General features: G+C 55.7%; 3 protein-coding genes across 3 annotated transcripts; 1 reads left to right on the top strand and 2 right to left on the bottom strand.

The window, feature by feature from the left end:
• Positions 1 to 2,697: 2,697 nt before the first annotated feature.
• Positions 2,698 to 5,738, bottom strand: JN550_010005 (uncharacterized protein; the record flags this gene model as incomplete). The annotated part of the gene is made up of 3 exons (XM_049308211.1): positions 2,698 to 5,246; positions 5,301 to 5,540; positions 5,600 to 5,738. 3 exons carry the CDS (start codon positions 5,736 to 5,738, stop codon positions 2,698 to 2,700), a joined length of 2,928 nt encoding a protein of 975 aa, XP_049168123.1.
• Positions 5,739 to 6,896: 1,158 nt separating this feature from the next.
• JN550_010006 (uncharacterized protein) lies at positions 6,897 to 9,740 on the bottom strand (the record flags this gene model as incomplete). Its single annotated transcript, XM_049308212.1, has 3 exons — positions 6,897 to 8,390; positions 8,600 to 9,430; positions 9,492 to 9,740. 3 exons carry the CDS (start codon positions 9,738 to 9,740, stop codon positions 6,897 to 6,899), a joined length of 2,574 nt encoding a protein of 857 aa, XP_049168124.1.
• An 807-nt stretch (positions 9,741 to 10,547) lies between these two features.
• Positions 10,548 to 11,143, top strand: JN550_010007 (uncharacterized protein; the record flags this gene model as incomplete). Its single annotated transcript, XM_049308213.1, has 5 exons — positions 10,548 to 10,614; positions 10,696 to 10,718; positions 10,795 to 10,828; positions 10,901 to 10,962; positions 11,027 to 11,143. The coding sequence occupies 5 exons, from the start codon at positions 10,548 to 10,550 to the stop codon at positions 11,141 to 11,143; spliced, it is 303 nt and encodes a 100-aa protein (XP_049168125.1).
• Positions 11,144 to 14,673: the final 3,530 nt, after the last annotated feature.

Raw genomic sequence — 14,673 nt, forward strand, 5'->3', positions numbered from 1 at the left:
TTGCCCATCGTCGAAGCGCCCCGGTGCTCTGTGGACCTGGCAAGACTCTGTCCAAGGTTTCATACGCAAGCGCGCTCCGAGAGTCTGCCATGTCGGTAGTCCAGGTCGGGTAGGATGGCAAGGTTACAGTTCCGCAGAATCTGCAATCTCCAAGCTCCTCTCCCCGATACCCGTGTATTTCTGCTCTTGTTCGGACAATCTGATACAATCCAACCTTCCCGACCAGGAGCAAAAGCTCGAGCCCCCGTCCAGGATCCAGCATCGAGATATCGGACCAATGTCCAGCATCAGTCTGCCGGGCGGCTCGCCTTACCTCGCTGCAAGCACTTTATTGCAGCTGCTGAAGAGGAGCACGCGAAAGTGGATATCACTGGTGATCTTCCCGAGCTCGTCTCATCTCATCCCATCTTCACTCCATCTTGCCCTCGTCCGCAATTCTTGATCTCCGTAGTCTATTCGGCGGGGGAAATGCAGGCACTGGCTGATGACCAGACGCTGACCGATCAACATTTCATCCGTCGTGTATCACGCAACGGGCCAACAGCCACACCATCTCTGGGTGCCGAATCGCTGGGAGAATGTGGATGACCTCACATCTCACCAGCTCACGTCAGTTTTCCAGCATTGCTAAATGCCTCACGGAGTCGTGCTAGTAACGGAGAAAGGGACCATGTGTCGTGCCTGTTCCCGTTGCGCGTTCGTCGGGTGAGCTTGACTTGGAAGGTCCATCGTGGTTCTGGCTATTGTTCGTGACACTTTGGGTTTCACAGCCTCAGATCGCAACCCTCCCCTGTCAGCAGAAGCAGGCATGCGCCTTGGCCCTTGCTACCATCCACCATCGCATCCCCCAGATTGAGCAACATCTCACACAGCTCCACCACGGTGATCCGAGGTCAGGATTACAAATGAGAAAAGTTTGGCGACTGTCACAGATGCCAAGACTTTGACCACCCCGATCCCGTGATTGGTCCTCCGGTCTCTGCCCCTTGTGTGCGCAGGTTCTCGTCCGTCGTGAAACATGAAACCATATGCCCCGGGCCAAGCTGTGAGAACACGTGCCCCGGAGGATTTCCAGCGACCACTAACTTTTGGATGCCATTCTAGTCCACAATAGAGTATGGCTACTGTTCCGCATCCGCCATAACAGGCAATGATGGTTCGTTCGCACGCTGGGATGCGTGAGAATAGTGGAGTATCTCATGATTCGCCTTCTATGTCGCCGTCGATCTTCAATGCTTGGTCTCGTTGTTTCGCAGATCGTCCAAAGGTATTACAAGGCGACTCGTCACCTGCGGATGGACAATGGGATTGTCTCGCGATGCTTGCCATGGTCACTCGATGCGAGGGAGAGCGGTTCGAGATAGACGCCTGGCTGCCCGCCGAGCATTGGATCCCGGTTAGCCTGCTCCATCTTGACATGCATAAACGCCGTGCAATTAGCAAACACTTGGACGGCGGAAACCGCCATAAGCCCCCGCGGAAGACGGTTTGCTACTGTGCAGATTGACGATGAGACGAATTCGCTACCTCCTCGGACGAACCAACACTTCTTTATCGGGCCATTTCCTGTCGTTTTGCGCATTCCCGCAGGATTCTGTTGCTTTTTTGCTCAGACCAACTAACTTAGAGCTGCACGTATTGGTGCAGGGGTTTTAGTGGAACCATGCTTGAATATCAACTCTATACCAAATCTAACGCTAGCTCGGCCCAAATTAGCAACCCAAATCTAACACAGCTAACCGCTGAGAGGGAAAAAAAGAGCTAAACTTGCTTTGGGCGAGGTTGAGTCTATGTAACAACCAAAGCATGCTATAGATTAAAAAGGCGCACATTGTGGCACGGCCAAGCGGCCGAGTCGTCTGGCCTCGAGTGAAGAAAATCGGTATTAGATGAACACTGACCACAAATGCAGACCTTGTAACCCCGACCAAACCAACCCCAAACTCTAAAATACTCACAATGTGATGTGATGTGAATCCGGAACCCACCAACGCCATTTCCCTAATATCCGTGGCCCTGAGAAGTGAAAGCTACTGTACAACGTTCCTGCCGATTTCGGCGTGACCCGAGAGTCCGGCACCAGGCGCCCGCAAGCTAGGATCCTCCAATGCCCGATGCTATACTCGCCAACCAACACTCCCAACACGCCTCACAGGTTCCGGCCAGAACGGGGTAGCGAGAGCCCTGGGCCCCCATCAATATTTCCAGGGCAAGGCACACTCGAACCACCTGGCAGGGAAGAAAGGGGGGGATTCTCCTTCACGAGACCTCAGACCCCCAGTGTATGACATACATGCCACACACGAAATGGGGCACGGCGTTCGTCCCATCCACCCCTCCCCCCATCCCAAGACCTGCAATCCTCTGGTCCATCTCGAGGCCAATTTTTATGGGCCAACCTTCCCGCCCAAATATGCAGGTGACATAGTAATAATAGGAGTAATAACAGCCCGAAACACACTCAGACAAAGCCAACAGCGGTTTTGGGGTGGGCATGCTCATCGTAGCTTGTCATTTTGCCCCCAACTGGATGAGTGAGTGAGTGACTGACTGACTGACCATGATAGCCCCGGAGCCAAACCCGCGCTAGGTGGGTGCGATCTCTGCTGTATGCGGTATGCGGCGGCGCAAATCTTGAACTGCGCCGGCTTAGCACCAGACCTCTGGCGTCCTACAGACAGACCCCATCGCGTCGGCCTACAGGAAAGGCGGCTGTGCCTCGTCCTCGTGCTGGGGCGACTCCAGCATGACGGCAGCGGGCGCGCGGGTGCTGCTCGAGTGCGTGAGCTTGCGGATCGAGTGGCATGGGTATGCCGCGCCTCCGTCGCCAGCGTCATCGCCGTCCTCTTCCTCGGCCCGCGCCCGCTTCTGGCCGGCTTGCCGCATCGGGGACATGTTGGTGGCTGTGGTGGCCGTGGGGGCGGCGCCGCCGTCGATGGAGGCGGAGAAGTCCTCGCCGCCTCCGCCGCCATGCTGCAGCATCGAGGTGACACAGTCCTGGTCGTGCCCCTGCTGGTGGTTGTGGATGTCATCATGTCGGAGTTGTTGTTGGTGGTGGTGAAGATGGTGATCGGCGTCCGTAGCGTGGCTCGGATGCAGGTGCAGCGCCGAGGATGTTGCGGACCCCACGGACGAGGTCGACGATGCCAGGATGTGGTGCACGTGTGCGTCGTCCCATGCGTCCCGCATGTTGCTATTTGCGTCCGCCACCGCTGCTATGGACTGCAGCCAGGCCGACGAGGTGCTCGTGGCCCAGGGATCATGGCTCTGCTGCTGCTCCCCTGGGAGCTCGCCCGTGGCCTCGTTGGAGCTCGAGCCCGCAGCCCCTGTAGCCCAGAAGCTGTCCTTGCCGTCTGTCCACGGCGTGTGGTCGCGACTCGCGTCATGCCAGTGACTGCTCTCTGTCAAGTCAGCACCAGCGCCGCCGCCGCTGCCCGCGCCGATGCCGCTCGTGTCTGCCCAGGCGAGACTGCCCTGTTGGCTGTCGACATACGTCGTCGCCCACTGCGCGACGGGGTCCAGGCCATGTAGACCGCCTGTAGCGGCGCTAGCCCATGCCTGGAGGCTGGGATCGCAGTCGGCATCGTCGTAACCGGGGGCTCCCAGGCCTGCCAGGAAGGGGTCCGCGTGGTGGTCGGCCAGCACGGTGCCGTGGCTGCTGTCAGTCCCCGATGTGTCCGACAGGAAGCTCACGTGGTGATGGTGATTGTTGCTGTTGCTGTTATTGTGCAGGCTGTCGGTGCTGCTGGCGATGGTCGCGCTGTCGAAGCTGTGGGCGTAGCTCGACGATAGGGAGGCCGTGGGCGGCGGCGTGGCCAGCCCGCCGGGAGAGAAAGTATCCAGCAGGTTGAGACCGGCCAGGTGGGATGTATGTTGTTGCTGCTGCCCTTGTAATGTGATAGTAGGTGCATCGTAGGCTGAACTAAAGTTCTCGTGCATGGTGGCGTTGATGTGATGCGTGTAGCCAGGGTTGGGCGACATGACATGATCCCGGCAGAGACTAGGCGATCCGGTAACGTAGGCGCGCTGTTGGTGGTACTGTGACGTCGGGTCGATCTTAGTCAAGAACCGCCAGTTGGTCCCAGGCGGGACCGTCGAGGTCTTGCCCTTCTCGTCCGTCTTGCTGTGGACGTTGGAGAAGGTCCAGAGTATGATGGAGCGCCGCGTCCAATTGGGCTTCTTCGACCCGTCGTTGGGTGCCGACCAGATTTCCTGGTACATGGCGACCTGGCTCAGCAGTTCCAGGGGAGTGTACACCTTGCCGGAAGGCTTGTGCTTGTCGTCGTCCCCATCATCTCTCTTGGGCCTGCTCGAATCCCGGCCTGAGCGACGCTCTCGCCTTTCTCGCTCCGCAGTCACGTAGCTCGCTAGCCGAATGAAGGTGTTGGCCCAGCTCGTGGCCGGGAAGGGGACGACGATGACGTCCCTCTGGCGGCCGGTGATCTCACACGGCGTGGCACAGTTCCAGAACGGCGGCTCGCTATCGCCCAGTTCCAGCTCCCTGGGCTTCACGATGCTGGTGAAAGAGCGCCAGCGGTGGTTCGCCAGCTCAGGGCGGCATATCTGCAGCTCGACAGCGCCCTCAAGGTGCGTGCCCGAGGGGAACTGGCTGGTCGCGTGTAGGTCGAGGACGACGTCTAGGTGAACCGTGTCGCAGGGGCCGATAACGCAACGGGACGTGCGCTCATGCGAGGGATGCGTATCATCGAGGGCGGCCACTAGCTTGTCCCGCAGGTCAGGGAAGCGGTCGTCCCACCTGGCGGAGATCTCCTTCACCGAGCTCGACTCCTTCTGAGTGAGGGTTCTGGTGTACTCATGGAGCAGATGCTTTGGCGGCTCCCCCTCGGTCCTGCTCCTGTCTAGGTCCCTCCTGGTCTCCTTGTTACTATTCAACAACAAATGCGGATAGTCCCCTTTGCATTCGAGGCGGGTACCGTCAGGTGTGACGATATCCGCTTCCAGGCAGGTACCGTCAGCCGCGAAGGCTCGTTTGCTATCTTCGCTTAACGTAACCTCTGACGAGGAAACGTAGATCCAACAAGTCTTTGGTCGCACGAAAACTTCCGAGTCGCCAGCCAGCAGGCGGGCGAAGTAGTCGTAGTTAGGTCTTTCATCAGGGAGACGACCATCGGCTAGAGCGATGAGCACGCGGTTGTTCTTAAAGGACTTGATCTCGCCCTCATCTTCTTTGACGCGTCTCCTGTCCTCCTCCTTTTCGTCTTTCTTGGCCGGAAAGAGGAAGTGGACTATACGAGTGTAAGTTTTCAGATGTGGACAGATCGTCCTAGCGTAGCACTTACAAATCGGATGGGTGAGAAAGAACCCCTTCAGGACTTGGATGTGACTAGACACTTGCTTTCTACCTCTGTACATGGGGTGCTTCTCCCGTGCCTTGCCTACAGGCACAATCTCGCCTGGATGCGGAGGATGTAAGAGCCAGTGACATATCCACAGATATTCGGTCAGCAGCATGTTACGGCCATATAGTACACCTTTGGAGCTGAACTTCTGTCTTCCCATGAGTGGGATGAGAAGTAGAGCTGAAGCATGTGTTAATTGACTTTGTTATTGTCTGTTCAAGGATACTGAGGCCACTCACCATCAAGGAAAGCATCTTCGAGGTAAAGGGGCCATGTTGGGTCCTCGTTTTCCGATTCCTTCTGTGTGACTTTGGAGCGGTAATCGGCAAAGTGTTTCCATGAGTATATAGGGTTCCGGCCGCCTCTTGAATGTGCCATTGGTGAGTCCCGCAGTGATACATTTCGGTGAAATGACCGTTGGTTTCGAAAGCTAGTACCATATGTCGACGTTATGGCTTGAGTTGGAAGTATAGGTGGTGTCGGGATTGAGTGCAATGGGGGTGATAGAGAGAGATGACTCTGTTGACACAATGCGAGAGAGCCGAAGTTGTGCTGCTGTGAGTTGCCAGTTGATTCACCAAGTGGTCTTCGTAGGTTCTGTGTCATCTCATGGTGGTGATCGTACACGTAGTCACCGTCAGGTGAATATCGGTGGGCTGCTATCCCACTTCGCGTGAGCATTATGGAAGAAGAATATGTTCAAGAAACCGGAAACCGCGACAAGAATGCCTCAGGAAGAGATGGAGAATCCTAGTGAATGCCTCGAGGGAAGTCAAGAACGCTGGGAGGTAGACTCAGATATGTAGAAAGGAATGGCAGTGGCAAAAGAAGTCACGAATACTATGAGCGAGAGTGGTTCCCCGGGTACAACCGCCGGCATGAAGGAAGAAGATCACATGCCTTATAAGGATTCAAATACACTACGACCGCCCGTACCGATCTGGCCTATCTAGGTACGAAAAATAGCAATAGTTGTCGTACTAACGGACAAACACCCTTGAGCCCCACCCTGGAGACTCCTCGAGGGCGTCCTTGAAGAATAGACCCGAGCTGGACAAACGCCACCATCGAGAGACTAGGCCAGTGCCCCGATGTTTCGAGACCTGGTAGCATCGACGCAAATGGCAAGCAAGGGTGCGAGGACGCAGAGAGGAGAGGGTAAATACAGAAACAATGACAAGGACTTACCCAAAGAATGCTCAATTTACCGTACTACTTCATTGTGTCCCAAGTATCTCGGGCCGGGGACTCGAGGGGACAAAGACTGTAGCGGTCGGAATGCGACTTTGATTACCGTACACATACAGACGATCGGATGTCTAGGACTTGTAGACATGTAGCCATGTATTGAGGGGGAGGGGTGTCGATGGAAGGGTTGTTAGTCTTACTCCCAAAGCGTGATGCACCCGTGCCGGGGACCTGGGCCCGGGAGAATGGTTCCTAGCAAGGGAGGTTGCATGAGCGCCTGCGAACGTCTTGGAACGTGGCCATGCTCCCTGCAAATTGAACATAATTAGCACCATAGACTAAATTGGGCTAAAAGTCTCCCTCGCCTTCCTCCTCGTCCCCTAAAGTGATCTTTTTCCGATCCCCTCCTATAAGCTGGTGCAGGGAGACCTTGGCGTTCTGGGAGCCCGTCTTCTTGGTCATCTTTGCGATGACCTCTTCGGCATCGACTGCTTCAGCCTCTGCAAACTCAAGCACCAGCTTTCTACCGAGTAAGTGAGTATCCTTCAGCGCTGCCATTGCATTTTCAGCCTCGCGACTTGTCACAAATTCGCAGAAGGCGTAACCCTTTGACCGGTTTTGAACATTCTTTGGTAACCTCACAGTGCGCAATTGCCCGTAGGTACCCATCAAAGTTCGGATGTCCTTCTTTGTCGCCTCAAAGGGCAAGTTCTTCAGAATGATCTTTGTGCTTCGGTTCGCGGCCTTCTTGGCGGCATCTTCCTTGCGCCGCTGCTCGGCCGCATCCTGGCCACCATGGCTAGTCCGGACGAGCAGCTTGTGGCCATGGAGCACCTGGCCATCCATTGACTGTGCTGCCGCTTCAGCAGAAGCCTTGTTGGAGAAGGCGACAAAGCCAAAACCCATGCTGAGTACCTGACCAGGCTTCTTTGGGTCGGTCTTTGTCTTGACCGACGCAGATCGATAGCCGTCGAGATGCTTGAAAGCCTCATGCAGTTGCGCAGTGTTAGTATTGAAGCTCAAGTTCTTGACAAACAAGGAGCTCGACTCTTCAGGCTCTTCGTTAACGCCACGTCCCATGAGTTCTTCCGCAGACAGTTTCTGTTTGCCATCAGTCTTGGTAGAAGACGTTTCCTGTGGTGCCCCTTCAACAAATAATGTTTTGGGCCCCTTTTCAAGAAACAAGATACTGTTCTTGAAGCGACGATAAGCAAGTTTCCCAAAGGCCGTCTTGGCTTCGGCCGCATTGGCGAAATGAACTATAGCAATAGTTCCAGTTGGTGGCATCAAAACTCGCAAGACCTGTCCGTGTTCCTGAAACTCCGTTCTCAGCTCCTCAATAGAGGTTCCGTACGGGAAGTTCTTGACCAGGATTATAGTGTCAGATCGCTGAGCGGATTTGAAACTGTCCAGATCCACGCCGTTTGCAATAAAATAAGCCTTGGTATCTTGGATCGTCGACGTCTCTGCAAGTGCTTGCTTGACGGCCGCATCGGCATTGGTAGGGTCCAGCAGCTCCGACTTGGAGACGCCAAGGCGGTCAGCCGTGGAGTTGAGCACGGCATCCTGGTTCATGTATAGGGAGTTCCAGTTGAATGCCGACCCAGCCTTTGCCTTTTTCCGGAGCCGATTTTGCTCCTTCAAAGGAAGTTTAGACAGTGTGTACTCATCCAGCTGTTGGACTCGCTTGGCGGATCCCGGGATGATATGGATCATCCGCCCCTGGAAAGTTGCTCCATCTGCGCGCTGGAATGCCTCAACTGCGTGGTCGGGCTCGACGTACGAAATGAAGGCGAATCCTTGGTTGTTGTTGGTGGAGCCGCGAGGCGACGGCACGTGAATCTGTCTTCAGTTAGCAGGAATGCAGAGAAACTAACTACAAAGTGTCTAATGAAGGAGTGGGGTGATTCTCAGACTCGGAGCATCTACTAAAATACCGGCCCTGGGATAGTCATCAACGCCATGAGGCATATGCTGTCCCTATCAGGGGTTCATCACAGAATAGGCGAAATTGAATAGCAACCAAATGGCAGAAAAAAAATCGTACTGACCTCTTCGATATCGCCGAACTTGGCAAAAAACTCGCGCAGCTCTGTCGAAGTTGCCGAGTAGGGCAGATTCCTGACGTATATCCTTGACGTGTTGCGAATGGATTCAAGGACCGAATCTTCCTTTGGCTCCTGTCGCCGGGGCCTGGGGTGTTCAGCGGCAGCATCCTCTCCGGCGGCGGCTTCTGGCCGTGTCTCGACTTCTGATACTGGGACAGGTTCTGATGCCTTGATATCCTGCGCAGGAGCCGGGGCAGACTCGGCGCCACGGCTTAGGGCAGCCAAGCCTTCATCGTCTTCAACCAAGTCTAGGAGTCGATTTGTCCTCGAACGAAGCCAATCATCGTCGGTAGCAGGGCCAGGCACGTCGTCGTTGTTGGAGGGCACGTCCAGATCCATAGCACCCGATTCAGGCCGAAGACCAGCAGAATCTGAGGCGTCGGGGTCTGAGCCAACACGACCCGTGGGAGCCTTTATTTGGGTTGATAATTCCTCATTCCTCGCCATGGGCTCACGCTCTGCCCCTTTCAGTTTGCGGCTGGGAACTTCTTCATATTCTCCATCAGAATCCCCGTCGGTAACGACCAGGGGTTTCACGGCGTCCAGACTCTCTTCCTCCCGGACCTTCTTGGCAGGGTAGTTCCCGGGATGCATGACCTCGAGGAACTCCTGAAGCTTGGGGTCTGCCTCGTCGAGATCGTCGCGCTTCCGTTTCTTCTGCGCCGGGTCGGCAGAAGAGTCGCCCGTCGCTTGGGGTGCCTTTGAAGTCGGCAGAGGCGGGGCGTGAGAGGTGTTATGGGCCTGCCTTGCCTTGTAGAGTGCAGGATCTAAGATCTAAGAGCAGGTCATGTCAGCAAGGCCACTGGGACCAGTGGGGAAGGGAGTGTGGGCTTACAGGTCGTGCCAGCTCTACCGCGATCTTGGACATGCGGATGAAGGAGCGGTGGAAGAGCTTGACGGCCTTCTTTGCCTCGTCGGGGGTCTTGAAGCCGACATAGCCAATTCTCCGCTGGGGGATGAGCTTGATGTCGGTGATGGAGCCGTGGGAGAAGTGCTTGCGGAATTCTGGCTCGGTTATGGTCGGGGGGAGATTCCTGACAAAGATACGGGAGGACTCCTCCTGCGAGGCCTGTGGTTGCTCCATTCCGTCTTCTTGTGTGTGGTGCAGCTAGTGCACAGATATGGCTGTGATTGCTACACACGGAGGGAAGAGGGGAGGGGAGGGGAGGAGAGGGGTTGAGTGTTGTGTGGTTGCGATATAGTGATGGAGGAGATGGCAGAGCTTGTAGTTGTAAATATTCCAGCAAGTTTATTGTATTTTCTATTTTTTTTTTTCTTCGCGTTATCTAATCGGAGGGAAAGAATATCCACCAGGGGGGGGGGGGGGGGCACCTTTCCCCACCGTCTCTCTCCTTGGGCGCCTCAGCGGCTTCTCTGGGGGTCTGGCAGTGGCAAGTGCGTTGCACCATGGGCGCTTTTCACAGGGGAAAAGGCCCGTGCCCAGCCACCTGGGCACCCTCTACCACCGTCTGCCCCCTCTGCCCTCGCTGTAAGCCCCCTTGTCGACCCTGTAGCCGTCTGCCCAGTCTGGTCCAGTGATACTGGGCAGCCCGAATCGCCGGCCCCCAACTGGCTGAGCCGCCGACCGCCTTGGATTCCGTCACCAAAACAAACGATTCAGAGATTCTTTGTTGGGCAGCACCGACCGTCTTTCCCGTCATTTGCATCGTTTGCGCCGCGCATACACTTGGAGCGCCAGGACTCACTCGGCCCCTTTGGCATTGGGTAGGTTCGACCGCGTCTGACGGGGCTGCTCGCCCTTGATCCGCCCTCCGCCCTCCGATGAACAAAGAGGCTCACTCCAGTATTAGATACCTTGGACAACGCAGAACGAAAGCCCGCGAACCCGAACCCCGTTGTTCACAGCAGTCGACACTCCCCGATCGACGCCATGGCCGACGAAAGCAAGTCCCCGCCCCCGGCCACCCGGGAGGTTGCAAGCCGCGACAAGTTGGAAGGTTCGTTGCCGTCCTATACCTGGACCCGCTCGTCGCGTCGCATCGCATCGCATCGCATCCCATACTGACCGAGACCAACAGCTCAGATCAAGTCCGCCGACATGGTATGTCCCGGCCGACATACAGCAGCAGCAGGAGCAGCAGGCTCTGGTGTGCGGACGGATTGCTGATGGTGAACAGACGGATGATATGCAGCAGGAAGCTATCGAAGTTGGTACGTCACACCACCACTACACATGGGACCGGTGACTGGTATGCGGTCGGGGCTGACGTTTTCCACTCTTAGCTCAGGAGGCCATGCAAAAGTTCTCGATCGAGAAGGACATCGCCCAGCACATCAAGAGGACCGTAAGATGACACCCCCTGAGTGTCTCTCTGATACCCTTCCGGTGACTGACATTGTTCGCCGCAGTTCGATGACCGAAAGGGCCCTACATGGCACTGTATCGTTGGCAGAAACTTTGGAAGTTACGTAACTCACGGTGAGTACAAGTTCAACCCAAACTCGGAACCCGAGGCCACGGGCTGATATCCGCTGCAGAGACGAAGCACTTCATCTACTTCTACCTTGGCCACTGTGCTATTCTGCTGTTCAAGACTCAGTAGGTCCATAGGGTCGGTCTGCCGGGAGCGGCGCGCGAGGAGAGCGAGACCTCTGCAATACCTTGGCCATATTGGTACGCATAGAGACATGCTTTGTCAGAATATTTCTCGGAAGCACCGCGGCACACAGTGTGCGCATTAATGGAAGGATGGACCATGACTCCGACAAAAGGATCAGGTGTGCCGGGTCACGGGATGACGGCGTTATTAAGGTATCGGAAGTCATTAAAAGGGCCTTCGCCTAGGAAATTAGAGAAGATGTTTCCCTCTCTGTCGTGCGTCCGTTCCGTCTGGCAGTGTGGATCTCTGTCGGTTGGGAGTAACTTTTTCAGGGGGTTTTCTCGTGGGAGTACTTGAAATGGTCACTCGATAACGACACGTCGAAGAGAGACAATACCACCAAATAAATCCCTCGGGCTCCCCGCCTTTTTGTCTCATTGATTCGCTTCTTTAGAGAAAACATGTCTTGGGTTTTGACTCTGGCACACTGCTTAACAATTCATCTGAGATGGCGGGAAAACCTTGTCGATGAGATGGCGTGCTGAAACTGCTGAAACTGCACTAACGACTGAACGTCGAGACGCTCTCTCCCTAACGGAAATTGGTCCATAAACGAAAACTTGTACAGAGAGGAAGAGCACAGCTGTATCTGGTTACATTGGGTTATAGTGGGATATATTACGTAGACTTTTGCCGGCAGCTAGCTTGGCCGCTGTCGTGGGCGTCCGCCAAAACTGCAACAGTGATGTATAGAAGTGAGGGAGCGCCGTGCGCTTGGAAAATTAGTTAGATTAGTACAACTGGAGTCCGGAACATGCGTCTATATAGATCCATAAGTGGTGCTGCTGTGGATTATATAGTCTCTGACGAGTATTGCAGCCAAGCATGTATAGTATGTATCTGCGGCAGCATCACAACGATGTTGTATTTTATCTCAGCACGTGGCACCCGCACCCGAAACGCCAGCCTACCAGCCTCCCTCTACCACCCGGCGACCCTTGTGGCCTGGCCTGTGGACGGGAATGCAGCCCCGCTGTTTGCCGCTTTTGGAGAAGAGACGAACGGGTCGCAAGGCCGTTCTGTTGCCCCGCCAAGCAAGCAACCATTACAACTATTGAATAGAGACGACAGTACAAGCCGCTTCGCGCGTCTTCCCACTTGGTGTCCGATAGGATAGACATCAGACCAAACTCATGTAAACACGAGAGCATCAGACATCGATTTTCTCTACCTTTGGCCGTTCGACAACGTCCCTGCATCTTCAGTTGAATCCTACATGACTTGCCCCGCCGTGCCCAAAAGTCAGCCCAGGTCCTCGGCCGACCTGGACCCGGACCTGGCCCCGCCCGAGATCGTAGGCCAGCATCGCTGCGAATCCCAGCGCCCATCAGTCAAATCCACTAACAGCCCAACCACCACCTCGCACCCCCCGCCCTCCCCACACCCCCCCCCCCCCCCCCCCCCCCCCCCCCCTTCCTGCGCGCCAATGCAGACTATCGACTAGGAATCAGAAGTGTGACAGCCAGGGACGAAGCCTAACTCGGATAGTTTTTCTGGTAGCCCACGGCTCAAGAAATTCTAGAAAGCCGGCTAATGTAAGGCAGTATGTATGCCTTCGGACCATTGCCTCAGCTGCCAATGAGGAGGCATAGGCATCCTCCTGAGAGTTCGGTCTTGGCTGTAAGGCCTTTCCTGTGAGGCACGCAACGGCCAAGTGGCTATTGGATCCCAACTGAGTGAATAGTAAGCCCTGCATATGGCTGCAGGTCAGCAATGGGAGCGGTGTTCGTGCGCTCATATTGGATGGCCGGACACTCAGCTGCAATGGTTCTTTGTAAGCCCCTAGCATTGTGAAGAGAACATTGCAATGTCCATCGGGGATTATGATGGTTCTTCATGCCTCGTTCATCTCCCCGGCTGCCGGTCGGTGTTTTGGAAGGACTTACAACTTGCCAAGCCGGGGGCGGCCAGCGGGGAGGGTGTGTTGTTGCAGCCATGGAGACACTTTCGCACCCCATACTCGGCGCTGGCTGCTCATTGCGTGTGCAATGTTACACCTGGTCGGCTACAACCGTCGTGGATCTTCAGCATGGCAAATCTGCATTGCAGGCCCCAGGCGACTCGTCTATGCCCGCTGCAAAGATCATTACGCATTTCCGCACGTCGTCCCGTCATTGACCGTTGCCAATAATAACCTTTAATCTACCCGCCATCCCCCATGCGTGCAGATCGGGCAGGAGACTCCGTCCCGTTCACGACCGAACTGAAATGACACGCTATTCTGCCTACATTGAACGGAGACCACAGTCCCTTTCCGCCGTCTCGTCGGGAGGCAGTGGAAGGGTCTTGACGTGCTCGAGACGGAACCCGGGAAGGACCTGACTCGTTTTCTCGATTGCGATGCAACTCTGAACACTTGGGCTGCAGGTGACACTAGTATGCGATATGAATCCGGGTCGTCTTTCCATTTTGGCTATCAAGCCAAGCGAGCAAGCCTCTCGTCCGATCTGGGAGTGGGCCATGCATGGCGATTGATTATGTACCCGTCGTACCAAATCTTACTAACCTACATACGACGGTGCTATGGTTGCCAACCAGATGCATCGTTGTCACGTCGAGTCCCACGGCTAGATAGAACTGTGCTTGCGTCTTCGAATCTTGCCGACTATCCCGGAGGATAGAAGTGGCACGTCGTACCTTACTTGTCGTCCTGCAGGTAGCAGGATTCGCGGGCGTATGGGAGCCCGGCGGACAGCTTTGTGCATCCCACCTCAGACAAGTCGATTCGTGGACTGGCAGCCAGTACGCAACCAGTACATGGGCAACTCAGGTGGGGCCCCGCCAGTATAGCCCAATAGAGCGACGAGTACCGGGCCCGGCGTGGACACTTGAGTTCATGTGCCTGGCATCCATAAGGGTTGCGACTTGCCCTTCCTGGGCCCCTGCTGACGGATTAGTCCCCGTTGAGCGCGATGGTGCGAGCTGGCTGGTGAGAGGCACTTACAGAAGGCGGTTGACGTTGAGCTTCCCCGGGCATTGAACCTTGTGTGCAATAGTCGAAACCCGGAAAGGTGATATTGGCCATCAGCTTGGAAAGGCTCACGCAAATGGCCTGAAGCTGTCAAGCGCGGGGAGCGCAATATGGCTGTCGAAGTGGTGGGGCGGAGCCCACTCAAGCTGCTCCAACTTGGGCCAAACCAACCCGGATTGCTTTTGACGTGGCGCACCCAGTACACTTTGATTCTCGTGCGTCGCGACGATCCGGAGAGATGTAGAGCCTATCTGCCGGGATTCACCGTTCACCCAGTTGGAGCTGCACTGTCCTTTGACGCGCCTCGGGCCACGACTCTATAGCAGCTGTGAAGACAACTGCTCATGTCGAACGCAATCGTCGGCCGTTGACGATGCCGGCATAGCGGTAGTACACATCGGGATTCCCGTCTTCTGAGCCCCCCC

Source organism: Neoarthrinium moseri (genome assembly GCF_022829205.1).
Source record: "Neoarthrinium moseri strain CBS 164.80 chromosome Unknown scaffold48_Wmoseri_CBS_16480, whole genome shotgun sequence".
NCBI classification, from domain to species: domain Eukaryota; kingdom Fungi; phylum Ascomycota; class Sordariomycetes; order Amphisphaeriales; family Apiosporaceae; genus Neoarthrinium; species Neoarthrinium moseri.